Source organism: Oryzias latipes, chromosome 2, assembly GCF_053564925.1.
Source record: "Oryzias latipes strain Hd-rR chromosome 2, Olatipes_Hd-rR_3.1".
Taxonomy (NCBI): domain Eukaryota; kingdom Metazoa; phylum Chordata; class Actinopteri; order Beloniformes; family Adrianichthyidae; genus Oryzias; species Oryzias latipes.
The window spans coordinates 2,385,474-2,398,568 of record NC_136238.1 but is presented as its reverse complement, the minus strand read 5'-3'; the positions used below and the strand labels follow the sequence as shown (position 1 = coordinate 2,398,568).

At 41.3% G+C, this 13,095-nt stretch overlaps 1 protein-coding gene across 1 annotated transcript in view; it reads left to right on the top strand.

Annotated features, from left to right (window-relative positions):
• LOC110014187 (NACHT, LRR and PYD domains-containing protein 12-like) overlaps window positions 1-10,315 on the top strand; it is a 43,127-nt gene extending 32,812 nt beyond the window's left edge. Inside the window, exons 10-12 of the mRNA XM_078930428.1 lie at window positions 7,857-8,033; window positions 8,921-9,094; window positions 9,411-10,315. Of these exons, the coding sequence (XP_078786554.1) occupies window positions 7,857-8,033; window positions 8,921-9,094; window positions 9,411-9,432 (373 nt within the window). The 3' untranslated portion in view covers window positions 9,433-10,315. The remainder of the gene's footprint in view (window positions 1-7,856; window positions 8,034-8,920; window positions 9,095-9,410) is intronic.
• The last annotated feature ends 2,780 nt before the right edge of the window (window positions 10,316-13,095 follow it).

The following is a 13,095-nucleotide window of genomic DNA, read 5'->3' as shown; positions in this document are numbered from 1 at the left end:
TTCATATGTGTATCATTTTGACAGAATCTATTTTTATGGAGAGTGAAATATTATAAGTTATTTAAGGTTTAACTTGAGTTATTCCGGATGTTCCTGTTTAGTTTTATTCATATTTATGTTAAAAAAAAATATAAAAGATAGGGAACACAAAAGGATGTTGTCAAATTTTGTATATTTTCGGGGGAAAGGGGGGGGGGGGGGGGGGGCGCTGGCGGAGTTACTCGCCCAGGGCGCAAGTTAGTGTAAAACCGCCACTGTAGACATGTATATATAGAATCTATTAAATGCATAATGAAAAGATCATAGAAAATATAATAGAACCCCTGTTCACCTCCACAACACCCCTGTCTGGATCTCCTAAGACAGACATGTCAAACTCAGGCCCGCGGGCTAATTTTGGCTACTACAATTATATTTGAGATGATTTCAAATATGTATTACATCTGGCCCGCCGATCCGTTATACAGCGCACATACCGCTAATACTACAATTCCCACAATTCTGTCCTTCTTCCCCCACTTCTTGTGTTGACGCTCATTAGCAAACCTGCAACGAGGCACAGGCTCAAATTCAGATCTTGGTGGTAGTAGCAAATATTCAAAGGAGAACTTTGAAGGCCGAAGTGGAGAAGGGTTCCATGTGAACAGCAGTTGAACATGGGTCAGTGGGTCCTAAGGGCTGATGGCCAAACGAGAAATAGAAAACAGAAGCTTTCAAGACAGATGGGAGACCGACTACATGTTCATCGTGGTAAAGGACAAACCTGTCTGTCTTGTATGTGGCGCCAACGTGTCTGTATCAAAAGAATATAACATACGACGACACTATGAAACCAGACCCCATGACACGTATAAGGATCTGAATGCAAATGAGAGACTAAAGAAGAGATGAAAAAAGGTCTGATGTCACCGCAAACTATGTTCACCAAAGCTAAATCCCAAAGTGAGGCTGCAGTACAGGCTAGTTTTATTGTGGCGCAGGAGATCACCAAATCAGCCCGGCCCTTTACTGAGGGAGAGTTTGTAAAAATGTGCACGGTCAAAATTTGGGAGGTCGTTTGCCTGGAAAAAAACAGGCATTTATAAATGTAAGCCTGAGCAGAAATACTGTAGCCGAGCGTGAATGTGAACTTGCCACCAATCTACAAGAACAGCTGATGAGAAAGGGAGAAGATTTTGTTGCTTACTCACTTGCTGTGGACGAGAGCAGCGACACCTCCGATACAGCCCAGCTGTCAAGTTTTATTCGTGGAGTGGACTCCAATCTTTGCGTTACAGAGGAACTTTTAGGACTAAAATCCATGCATGGCACGACAGGAAAAGACATCTTTGAGGAGGTCGATGAAATGAAGCTGCCTTGGGATAAGCTTGTGGGACTGACCACTGATGGAGCAGCCGCTATGTGTGGTCAAAAGAGGGGATTGGTCGGCAGGATGTGAGAGAAGATGCGGGAAAAGCAGGCAGGCGAGCTTACAGTTTACCAATGTATCACACACCAAGAGGCCTTGTGTGGCAAAGCCTTGAAAATGGATCACATTATGAGCTCTGAATCACCATCAGTTCAAGTCTTTCCTAGAGGAGTTGGGTGCAGACCATAGTGACAGGCCCCATCACACAGAGGTGAGGTGTCTGAGCCGAGGAAAAGTTGTGAAGAGATGCTTTGAGCTGCGTGAGGAAATGTGTCTGTTCATGGAAAGCAAAGGGAAAGACACAACAGAGCTCAGGGATGAAAAGTTTCAATGTGAGCTTGCATTTCTATGTGACATCATGAATCATCTGGACGCGCTCAATCTGCAGCTTCAGGGGCGCGCACGTCATCACAGACATGTACGACGCCGTGAGGGCTTTTAGAACCAAGTTGGGCTTGTGGGAGAGTCAGATGCAGCAGGGAAACCTGGCTCATTATGTGCTGCCAAGTCATGAAAGAGCAGACCGCTACCGCCGTGATGCCTTTTGCACAGTTTGCTGAAAAACTCATTCTACCTGAGTTTACCCGATGATTTGCCGACTTTGAAGCCCAAAAATGTAGATTTGAACTTTTTAGCAACCCCTTTGTGTTTGATGTGAATACCGCACCAAGCAATCTCCAAATGGAGCTTATTGAGCTACAGTGTAACGACACGCTCAAGTCAAAGTCTGACTCTGTCGGTGCTGAGCAAATGCTCTCTATGTTCTGCAGCACATATCTGTGCGAGCAACTGTTTTCGTTAATGAAAATGAACCAAACCCCACATAGGAGTCGTATGACTGATGAACACCTTCATTCAGTCCTGAGGATTTCTGACTCCAGAAATTGATGCACTTGCATGTAAAAAGCGATGCCAAGTATCTGGATTGGACCCATGTGCATCATCAGAGTAAAGGGACAGTGAAAATATAAATATTATTTTATTTACTGCAGGCATGGTCTGTTCAAAGTTGAAAGAGTGTTGGCCTTGATGGCCTGTGACGAAAAGATTTAGGTTACAATTAAAGTGAATAAAGTTAAAGATATAGAGGCCTGATTTTTATTTCAGTTTTTGTTTTTATTATTTTCTTAAACCTGTTCTGGGTTCAGTATTTAAGCTAAAATTCAATTGTAATATATTAAAATGGTTAATACAGTAGTTTACTGTATCTCAAAGTTAATAAAAACATAAATAAATGAATAAGAAATTGGTTTGGCCCTCGTCAATGTTCTTCTTTTTAATTTTGGCCCTCTGTGAATTTGAGTTTGACACCCCTGTCCTAAGAGATCCAAAAACAAAAATGAAAAACCTAAAAGTAGAAACCCCACCGCACAATAACAACACACACAAACAAAGCAACAGAGGGACAAAACATCACAAACACAGTGCCACCACATTCCCCTCACCCCCCTCCACCACCAAACCCCAGACCCCCCTGCTGCCAACAAGGTCATCATTCCCGTCAATGGTGGAGGAAAGGAGGGGGACGACGAGTGAACCAACAAACTACAACCAAACACACGACAACGAAACAAACACAAAAATCCCAACAGACATCAGGGGGGTATTCCAGAAAGCAGGTTCTGCTAGCTCTCACGATAAGTTTGAGGCTAAGGAAGTTGATAACCTCAGCTTTCTGTTCCAGAAATGGAGGTATGTTTCAGGGTAGGTCAAGTTGCCATGGCAACTCATGTTCTGAACATAACCTGGTCTGGAGCAGGTTTAGTTGAAGGTTAGTTTGTTTACAGAGAGGTGAAGCAGCATGGCGTGTCCATTTGAAGATGATTTAGGGGATGAAGAAGCTCAGATAATACTTTTTCCACCATGAGAGGGTGATAAGACCATGTATGGATGTTGGAAAGATAAACATTTTTACTTTGATCCAACTTAATTATTTGCTTCAGTTAAGATAAATCATTTGTTTGTTAAGTCAGTTTAAAAATAACACGTAGTTATTAGACAGTTATTTTACTTTAATTCTAATTAATTCAATTAAGTAGGTGTAACTTTGGTGCTGCTGTTAGATCAGCACCGCAAGGAATTGTGGGATACCATTCCCTTTGCCTGTCTGGATGGATTTGGGTTTAAGTGTGGGTTTTTGACCAAATGTGTTTAGTTATTTAGCTGTTTTACTGTGTTTTGTCGAGTTATTTTGTCCTACTGTGCTTAAGTCTCTGCACCATGAGTGAGAGGGAGGAAGAGGATGATGAGTTTATATAGCACCTCTACAAGCACTCTATGTAATTACAATGATGGAAAATTCTTTAATGAATATTTATTGTTATAAAAATGAGAATATCTGCAGGCTCAAACTTAGACATTTGAGAGTTCAAGAAATATAATTAATTAAGATGGAAAAAAGATTAATGGAGCAAAATGACATTTAGTTAGATAAATATGTAAATTTGAGTTGTATAAACAATTATTGAGTTTTATAAATATGTAAATATATATTTATAAACTATAATATATACATGATTCAAAGAGGTTCATTGTGTCTATCAAATTATACTGCGTATTTAATTTATTTTTTATCAGACACTGGTTTGTTTTGTAGGTTAAAACCTTCATCCACCTTCATCAGGGTCGTCATCAGATGGTTGTGTGTGACGTCTTTAAAAACAGCTGATTGTGACTGAGGCGGAGTCACCTGTCAAACTTTGACAGGTGACTCCGCCCCTTGATGTCCGTTTTTTGCTGGAGGATGTTGCTATAGGTGTGAGAGAGCAGGAAGGCCCCGTCATCCCTGTTCATGGAAGTGTCATGTCACACCTGCAATAAAACATCGGAGAAACAGGACGCACCTTCATCACAAGAAAAATAGAACATCAAAAAGAATGTGAAAAGGAAACAAATAAAATACTAACAAGAGCCAGACGACAACAGGCAGTTCAAGAAAATATGAAATCAGCCATAACGGACCACTGCAAACAAGAAAACCACATCATGGACTGGGAAAAGGCCAAAGTCCTCTGAAGACAACAGACACCACAGATGGATCCTGGAGGCGGTGGAGATAAGAAAGCGAGCCCACACTTCCATGAACAGGGATGAGGGGGCCTTCCTGCTCTCTCATACCTGGAGTATCATCCTCCAGCAAAAAACGGACATCAAGGGGCGGAATCACTTGTCAAAGTTTGACAGGTGACTCCGCCTCAGTCACAATCAGCTGTTTTTAAAGACGTCACACACAACCATCTGATGACGACCCTGATGAAGGTGGAAGACATTCCACCGAAACATGTCGGTACGTTTTAACCTACAAAACAAACCAGTGTCTGATATAAAATAAATTAAATACGCAGTATAATATATACAAACTATAATATCTAAACATGCATCAACTGTTTCAGCTGTTATCAGAATTTCCTACACATACTGGATGAGAGTGACGTTGGCTTCCAGGGGACAGTCAGAAAGCACCTCCTTTAATACCTGATGGAAAATTCCTGGACAGAGTGAGAACCCCTGTTGAAAACATGTGTAACACATCTACTGGTCTCACACGTAAATGAGAAGATGTCTACACTCAGGATGTAGAGGCAGACAGAAAAAAGAAAACACATCAGTGAGGTCAATGCGTGTAAACCAGGAGTGGGAGTGGTCCAGTTCAGCCAGGGCTACGAATGGATTAGGATCAGAAACGGCTGAACAGCTCAATATGTTATTTACAGTCGGTAAATTGGTGGGTAATGTACCGACCCATCATCAGCTGACATCAGAAACCACGCCCTGTGAGAGGGTGTGAGCTGAGCTTCTCCTGTTACTGTCCTTCTGTTAGGTGTAAATGACCTCTAGATTCAGCCTATTACAGTTTTATTTTTGTAATTCTCTCTTTTTGCATAACGTGGTTTTGGCTTTTATTTTGAAGGACGTGCTAAACCGGAAGTCGTCAGGCAAGTGAACGTGAAGGCTGAACGTGCTTCATGTCAGCCAAAACGGTTAAGAGTGTTAAAAGTTTAAAAGAAACCAGAGTTTACAGCATTCCATAGCACCTGGTTGATGAGGTTCGTTATACTTTATGTTTTGGTGATTTAGTTCTGTGTTTTCACATCATTTTACATTGTCAGCACATTTTATTTGCCCACTAGGTGGCGCTATAAGGTCAAGCTAATGCTGAGTCAGTGTGAAATGAATGCTAATGTTAGGATTTATTTTATGTTTATACAGAAGGGAACGTCATTTTATTGTTAAGTAATTCTGTTAAAAATACAGTTACATTAGTTGATTAGCATCAAAGGTTAAAAATCTAATAAATTAATGTTTTAAAGTAATGAATAAAACTAAAGGGTTGAAATGGTGAATAAACGGTAAGAGATGTAAAATATATTTGTATTTTTTTGTAGCTTTACGGTGTGTTCACACACACACGGTGAAATAAAGGCTTGTGGACCATCAGTCTGAGAAACCATCTTTTCAACCGGGGGGGCTACATTAGGGCCTTCCTACCAGGTTTCCTCATTTCTATCTGTAAAGAAAAATCACCTGAGGGGGGGTCAGACGGGGAGACGTAGGGCTCAAGGCTGGAGATCCAAGGTTTCCACAGCAGAAAAGCTGACAGAATACCTTCATGTGGTTTCTGGATCTAAATCCCCAGTACCAGTCTGCCAGTGGCTCCTCTGTTGGACCAATCAGGAACTGCGTCTCATGAGTGAGTTCATCCACTCAGCAGTGGAGTTCCATCTGGTAGAGTGACTGTAACCCAGAATGGTGGAAATGTACCAGTGCTTGTGGTTTATGAGGCCGTGTAGATGTGCACAGTGAAGGGCAGGATTAGGACAAATTTAACTACTAAGCTTCACTTAGTAGAAATTGTATTTATATATTTATTCATTCATTCATCTTTTAATCCGTTTGTCCCTTTATGGGTCATGGGGCTGCTGGAGCCTATCCATGTCACTACTTAATGTAATTTAATTTGACTTTCTATGTATTTATTTATTGCTTTCTTTCTAGCCTCTGCCAGCTGTAACTCAATTAAACTTTTATTCGTTAGACGTCTTCTAATTTATTTTCTTCCTTTTGACATTAAACATTTAATCCACAATTGTTTCTCCCTTTCAGGTTCATTTGTTATAGTTTGGTTGTTAGTCTGAGTTTGTTAGTTTCAATCCTATCATGATAGTCTGCAGAAACATTAGTTGTGTAGCTAACATTGTGTAGACACCAGCACTGCACACACAATCCTCTGCAGCATTTGCAGTCCATTCTAAACAAAGCGCTCTGACTTCATCTCCATGAGAAACTCAAGGCTGCAGACCTGCAGCTGAGGAGAGGCTGAACTCTAGGATGTGTGTCCAACAATATGACTGATTATAGTTTCTGAATGCATCATCAGTGGACAGAATGAATGGAAACATTGTCTGTCCTATCCTCTAAATCTATTTTATATTCGTGTGTCTGGAAAAGCTGGGTGTGAACTAACAGCATTTCTCTGCAGTGATTCCAGATAAAGTTTCCTAACAAATATCAAATTTCTCTCCAGAAATGACATCATCCGTTGTAGAATCAGAGATTCAGGAGCCTCTAAAACTGCAGCTTTCTGTTCATCCACAATAGTTGTGTTGTTGTGTTTATTTATTTAGTGTGTGTGCGTGTGTGTGTGTGTGTGTGTGTGTGTGTGCTGTACGTTCATCATCCTGTTCTATCAGCAGTTCCCAGACAAACCTGCTTTGTCACACCCCCCTATCCTAAGTCCATCTCATTGTCCTGTTTGTTCTGACCCCCCCAGAGGGAAGACGTTGTCTTTCTTCACTGCTCTGTCCTGTCAGACGTCATCACATCCTCCTTGCTGCGTTTCATTTGCTTTAGCATACACTGCTTCCCCAATCACCTGGACCTCCAGCTGTCCCCAGAGACCCCACTACTCTTTATCTACCTTTAGCCATGTCACCAACACAACTCCAACTAAACACAAACACACAATTCACACACACAACCACAAATGGTTTGTTAAAACGCAGACAAAGAAAAAGAAAACAGTCCATCACTTTGAACACAATAAAACTTCTACACAAAAGCACAAAATACACAAACACAAAGTTTAAGCATGTTAATAAAATAGACCATTTCACTGAAATGAATCCATTAGTATGTTCACCTCCATATCTGCACGGCTGAAAAGCGTCTGAAGTGTCTGATTCTTCATCTCTTCTGCTTTCTGGATCTTCTACTCTGACAGAAGAGGGATTGACAGAAAATGCTCTTTGTTCCTAATTCTGCCTCCAAGTGATTCTTTGTTGTGTTGTATGGTGTGCGCTTGTGTAGCTTGCTAGCTGCTATTTTCATCTGTTGTTGTGAGAAGTGGGCAGTGTGTCATCAGGGCGGGTCCCACCTGACTGAATGGACCAAGTTCCTGGACCTCCAGCTGCATCACTGCTCCTGAACACACTTTTCTGTCTCATTGCAGGTTGATGGACTGCAGTTTGTCAGAGATCAGCTGTGAAGTTCTGGTCTCAGCTCTGAAGAAAAACCCGTCCAATCTGACAGAACTGGACCTGAGCTGGAACCAGAACCTGCAGGATCCAGGAGTTCTTCATCTGTGTGGTTTTCTGGAGAGTCCAGACTGCAGACTGCAGACTCTGAGGTCAGACTCCATGTTTCAGTTGTGTTCACATCAATATGATGACAAAGTTGTGTTAGGACTGAACTGCAGACATGAGGCTCATCAGCTCTGCTCTGTGTCTTTGGTCCAAGAGACTCCTTTAAAGCAGTGCAGAAGCAGCAGCCTCACGTGCACGCTCACATGCACTCTGAGTCCTGCTGTGTTTCAGCAGATGCAGCTGAGAGTCCAAAGGGTTAGGGTGACAGAGTCCTGCTGCAGCTGGATGCTGCTCTGACAGACACATCCTCCACAAACATCCTCACCTTTTCATCCACAAACATCATCACATCATCCATCAAAGCTCCCAGCAGCTTCTGACTCTTCATTCAGAGCTGAAGTCATGCTTGATCAGGGATCAATGTCCAACATTTGCTGCTGACTCTTCCTCATCACTTCCTTCTTCTCTCTGCTTTGATCTGTTGGAGCTGAAAGTCTCTGCTTGAAGGGCTGCAGCAGAGAAGGACTGGAAGATCATCTCCTGAAAACTGGGAGGAAGACTTTCCAGCATCCTGCTGCTGAAATTCTCCCATGATTCAGTGCTGTTTGGAGAAGAGCTGAGCAGAAAGAGGAAGTGGACTTTTTCTGCTGTTGCTGCAGAAACATCAGTTGCTTTGGATGCAGCCACAGGCTGATGTTTGACTTTCACACATCTGGACTTCTGTCCTGAAGCAGCTGCATGTTGTCCTGAATGTTCCTGAATGTTCTTCTTCTCTGCTTCTGCTGGACTCTTCTGATCTGCTGCTGTTGCTTCACATCTTTGGACTTTTTCTAAACTTTCTGATCTTCTTCAGCTCTGAACTCTTTAGAAGAAGTGAAGGATGAAAAACAGGAACTTTGTCTTTAAACTCAACTCTTTCTTCTGGATTCAGGTTGTGGAGCTGCAGATTGTCAAAGACCAGCTGTGCTGCTCTGGTCTCAGCTCTGAAGTCCAACCCGTCCCACCTGATAGAACTGGACCTGAGCTTGAACAGCCTTCAGTCTTCAGATGTTCAGCAGCTCCAGGATCTGGTGGAGAGTCCAAACTCCAAACTGCAGACTCTAAGGTCAGTAGAGGGTTGGAGTCAGTCCAGCTGCTTCCAGATGTTTGGTCCTAAAGTTAGTCTGAGAGCAAAGATGCAGAGTTTCCTGTGAAGCTGCAGCTTCTCAGTGAAGCTCTGAGGAGAATGATGACAGGCTTCAGGACAACAGTCAGCCAATCAGAGCAGCAGAAGCTCCAACAGGTGAAGATGACAGGAAGCTGCTGCTCTGAACAGGACTGAAGCTCCTGCTGCTCTTTCTGCTGCTGTGCTGCATCACTGACTGACAGACCAGGATCAGGAGACACTCCTTCATCTCTGGCTCTCTACTTTCTCTCTGCAGGTGGGAGGGAAGGAGCTTCTGAGTCTGATGTTCCTCCTGGAGGAGCAGAGAGGAGCAGCAGCAGCAGCTGGTCTGCAGAGATGTGGTGACTGGACGGTGTTCCTGGGAGGTGGAGAGCAGAGTGATGGAGGAATCAGAGGAAGTGGAGATGAGTGTCAGAGCTGCAGCAGGAACTGATCTGAGATCAGCTCCACTGTCTCTCAGTTATGGTGCTGCAGCTCCCCCAGTGGACTGATGGAGAACTGCACTTCCTCTAATTCTAACTTCTCAAACGTCACTATGGGGTCAAATTGTGAAGTTTGGCCGTTTCCTGCAAATAAACTCTGATATGAATTTGTAACAACAACCAGTAAATAGCTGGTAAACTAACCTGGCTCCAGTTAGTTTCCATTTTAAAGGTGTTTGTAAAAAAGTTTCCTCTTGGTTCAAAGTAAACCTGGACGGTTTCTCTAAACTGATGTGGATGGAGGCCCTAGCTCTAGCTGGAAACACTGCTACAACGTGAAGGGGATTGTCATGGATGGTTACCTCTCAGGTTGGACACGCCCCTGACCAGGTGCCAGTGGTTGTATTGATGATTGAGGATCAGATAGAAGAGTTGGAGCAGCAAAGCAGCCCCAGTCTGCAGTCTAACAGTGGTGACATCAGGCTGGGCTCATGGGCTTATTTGGAAGAGACAGAAACTGTCAACTTTGTAGGGGAGAGCTGCCATTTTCTGTCAAATCCTTGTTCTCCTATTTCTTTTAGTGGTCAGACAGTCAGCATGTAGGTTTGGGACTTTTATTTTGTAGGATCTGAGGGAAGTTTGTTTTCTCCGTTTACTAGAGGTGTGTTCTGTTTGTTGTGTTCGCCTTGGCTCTCCCTGAATTTAAGATGCTCCTAGAATAAATTCCAGTTATTCTTTATCTCCACTTCTTTGTTTTTTCTACACATTTATCTGAATTATTTCACTTATTTATGTTTTCTAAAGTCATGTGACGCTGCAGCGACTAAATCTGATGGATATAAACCAGAAATCCACAAAAACCAACAGAATCAAACAATAAAAATCTCCAAATGTATCTGAAATAGACATAAAAACTAGTTTGAATGATGTTTTTCTGTGTTAAATGAAGGAGTCACCAACGTGAAAAGAGGAAAAGTTGATTGAATCAGTGATGAACAGAAGCACAAATACAGAAAGACATCCTCAGCGGGGGGGTTACCAGCAAACAGCACCTTTAGCCAAAATAGATCCAGATGTGAGAATCAAACACTCCTCTACACACTGAAGCAAGCAGCTCTACAAAAGGTTCTGGTTCTGTTTGGAAGAGGAAAAATCCCAGCAGAACTTTAGTCATCAACAAGTTTAGGAAAACGTCTCTGCTGCAGAACACAGGAGAACCAAACCAACTCATGTGTCTGTGTGGGACTGGAAGTTCAGAAAAGTCCTCATGGCTTTGAGATGCTTTTTGGGAACAAACAGATCCCAGAGTGGAAAGCCCACACCATGACAGCGCCGCCTCCTTTAAGGCTGGAAGCTACATCTCCAAAATACACTTTGGTGGCTGTTTTGGAGCAGATGAGAACTTTTTCAAACGCTAAAAACGTCTGCAGCTAGAAAAATACAACTCTGTTGGACAACGTGCTTTTATTTTGAAAATTACAATGACTTGGTTTCATTGAAAGTGGATTTATACATGTGTGTATTTGTTATTTACAATGATGTTCTTATTGCAAACCTGAAAGTGAAGCCTTGGAAAATGACATCATGTGAAATAAAGTTTGAAAAAAAAAAAGCCTGAAAGTGTCACAGAAATATAAAATAAAACTAGAAGGAGCTGCATTTCCAGAAGAAAATGCAGGGTTGAATGCTGTATTGCTGAATGAAAGCAGATGATGAAAAAGCTGAACATTGTAAAAGTAGAATGTCTAAAATAGGTCAAACATTGTAGAAGGAGTTAAGCATGAAAGCTGAAATTGTTCAAAAAAAATGGCTGAACTGCCTGCAAAATCCTGAAATATTTTGAAAAGTTAAAGGACCACAAGTCAAAGGTGAACATTGTAAAAGTAGAATGACCAAAACAGGTCAAAATTTGTAGACGGAGTTAAGCATGAAAGCTGAAATTGTTGAAAAAATGGATGTACTGTTGAAAATTTGAAGATGATGCTAAAATGGCTGAAAGTGCTAGCATCAGCATCATCAACTGACTCAAAAAACCACATTGTTTAAGAGTATCATATTGGTAAAAGCTACATGTTCTAAGTTGACAGAAAATCCACTTTTTTCAAAATGGCGGCTTTTCTATTAATTTTATCTCCATAGCAACCATTTTACGTTTGGGTCGGCATGGGATGACGAACAAATCGACGTCAGTTTCAGACAAATCGGAAAAAGTAAACCTTTGGACGTCCTTAGCAACAAAGTTTGTTTGCTAACCACGCCCACATTCCTTATATGTCCAGATCCAGTGAATTTCAATATGTTCAGTTCCAGCCATGGATGAAGTTTATTGCAATATTTGCTTCAGATTTTGTCCTAAAAAGGCCACCAACAGTAGGTTGTGTCGACATCCCATAATGATTTTTAAGTGTATTTTATAGTCCAAAGCCTTGTGATCATTTTAAAGTTTGAACGGTGTCTCTAGCTACAAGTATGTGGAAGTTATATTGGTTGAAAGAAACAGAGGTTTCAAATTTGAAAAACACAAAATGGCTGCCAAACAGTCTCCATCCCACAATGACGTCAAACCTTGGTGTTGTAATCCAAAGCACTAATCATTTGACAGTAAAAGTGTAGCCACATCCTGCAGCAGGAGACATTCTGGCATATGCAGAGCTTCAAGATCATTTCTCTCAACTATGCAAGTGCCATTACTTTTTGCAAACACATCCATGTATAATGGAGAGATATATTGATCATCAGCAAGCTAGCTGAATGATACAGCATTATATTTTTATTAAACCACTAACTTATGTGGTGCAAAAACATGATAGTCACTTCTCGTAACAGCCACTTAACTCATGGTTTGGGAATCAACACTTTCCCATGAGCCTTCACTTTTGAAAAGTCGAACGATTTGAAGGACCAAAAGTGGTGGTAAAAAAGATTTTGGAGGTAAAAAAATTGTAAAAGGAGTTAAACAAGGCCTGAAATTATTGAAAAAATGGCTGAATTAATGAAAATTTGAAGATTTGAAGGAAAGGAATGAGCTGAACTGTTTCATACAATGGTTAAAGTAAGTAAAAACCTGTAAAAGAAGTTAAGCACAAGGATTCTCTATGTATTTTAATGGAGCAAAAAATCCTGGAAAATCCTGGAATATCTTAAAAAGTTCAATGATTTGAATGACCAAAAGTAAAACTGTAATAAGTTGAAAGAGCTCAACATTTTAAAAGTAAAATGGAAAAAAACATTCAAGTGTCCGAACCGGGTGTCGAACCGGGAACCTCTTGTACCATAACTTCCCAATGCATTTTAATAGGGCAAAAATTCCCGGAAAAACTGGAATATCTTAAAAAGTAAAAGGATTTGAAAAACCAAAAGTCATAGCAATAATAAGCTGAAAGAGCTGAACATTTTAAAAGTTGAATGGTAAAAATCGGTTAAAAATTGTAGAAGGAGTTAAGTGTCAAAAAACGGCGGAAGATAGTATAAATAACTAGAAGGAGCTGCATTTCCAGAAGAAAATGCAGGGTTGAATGC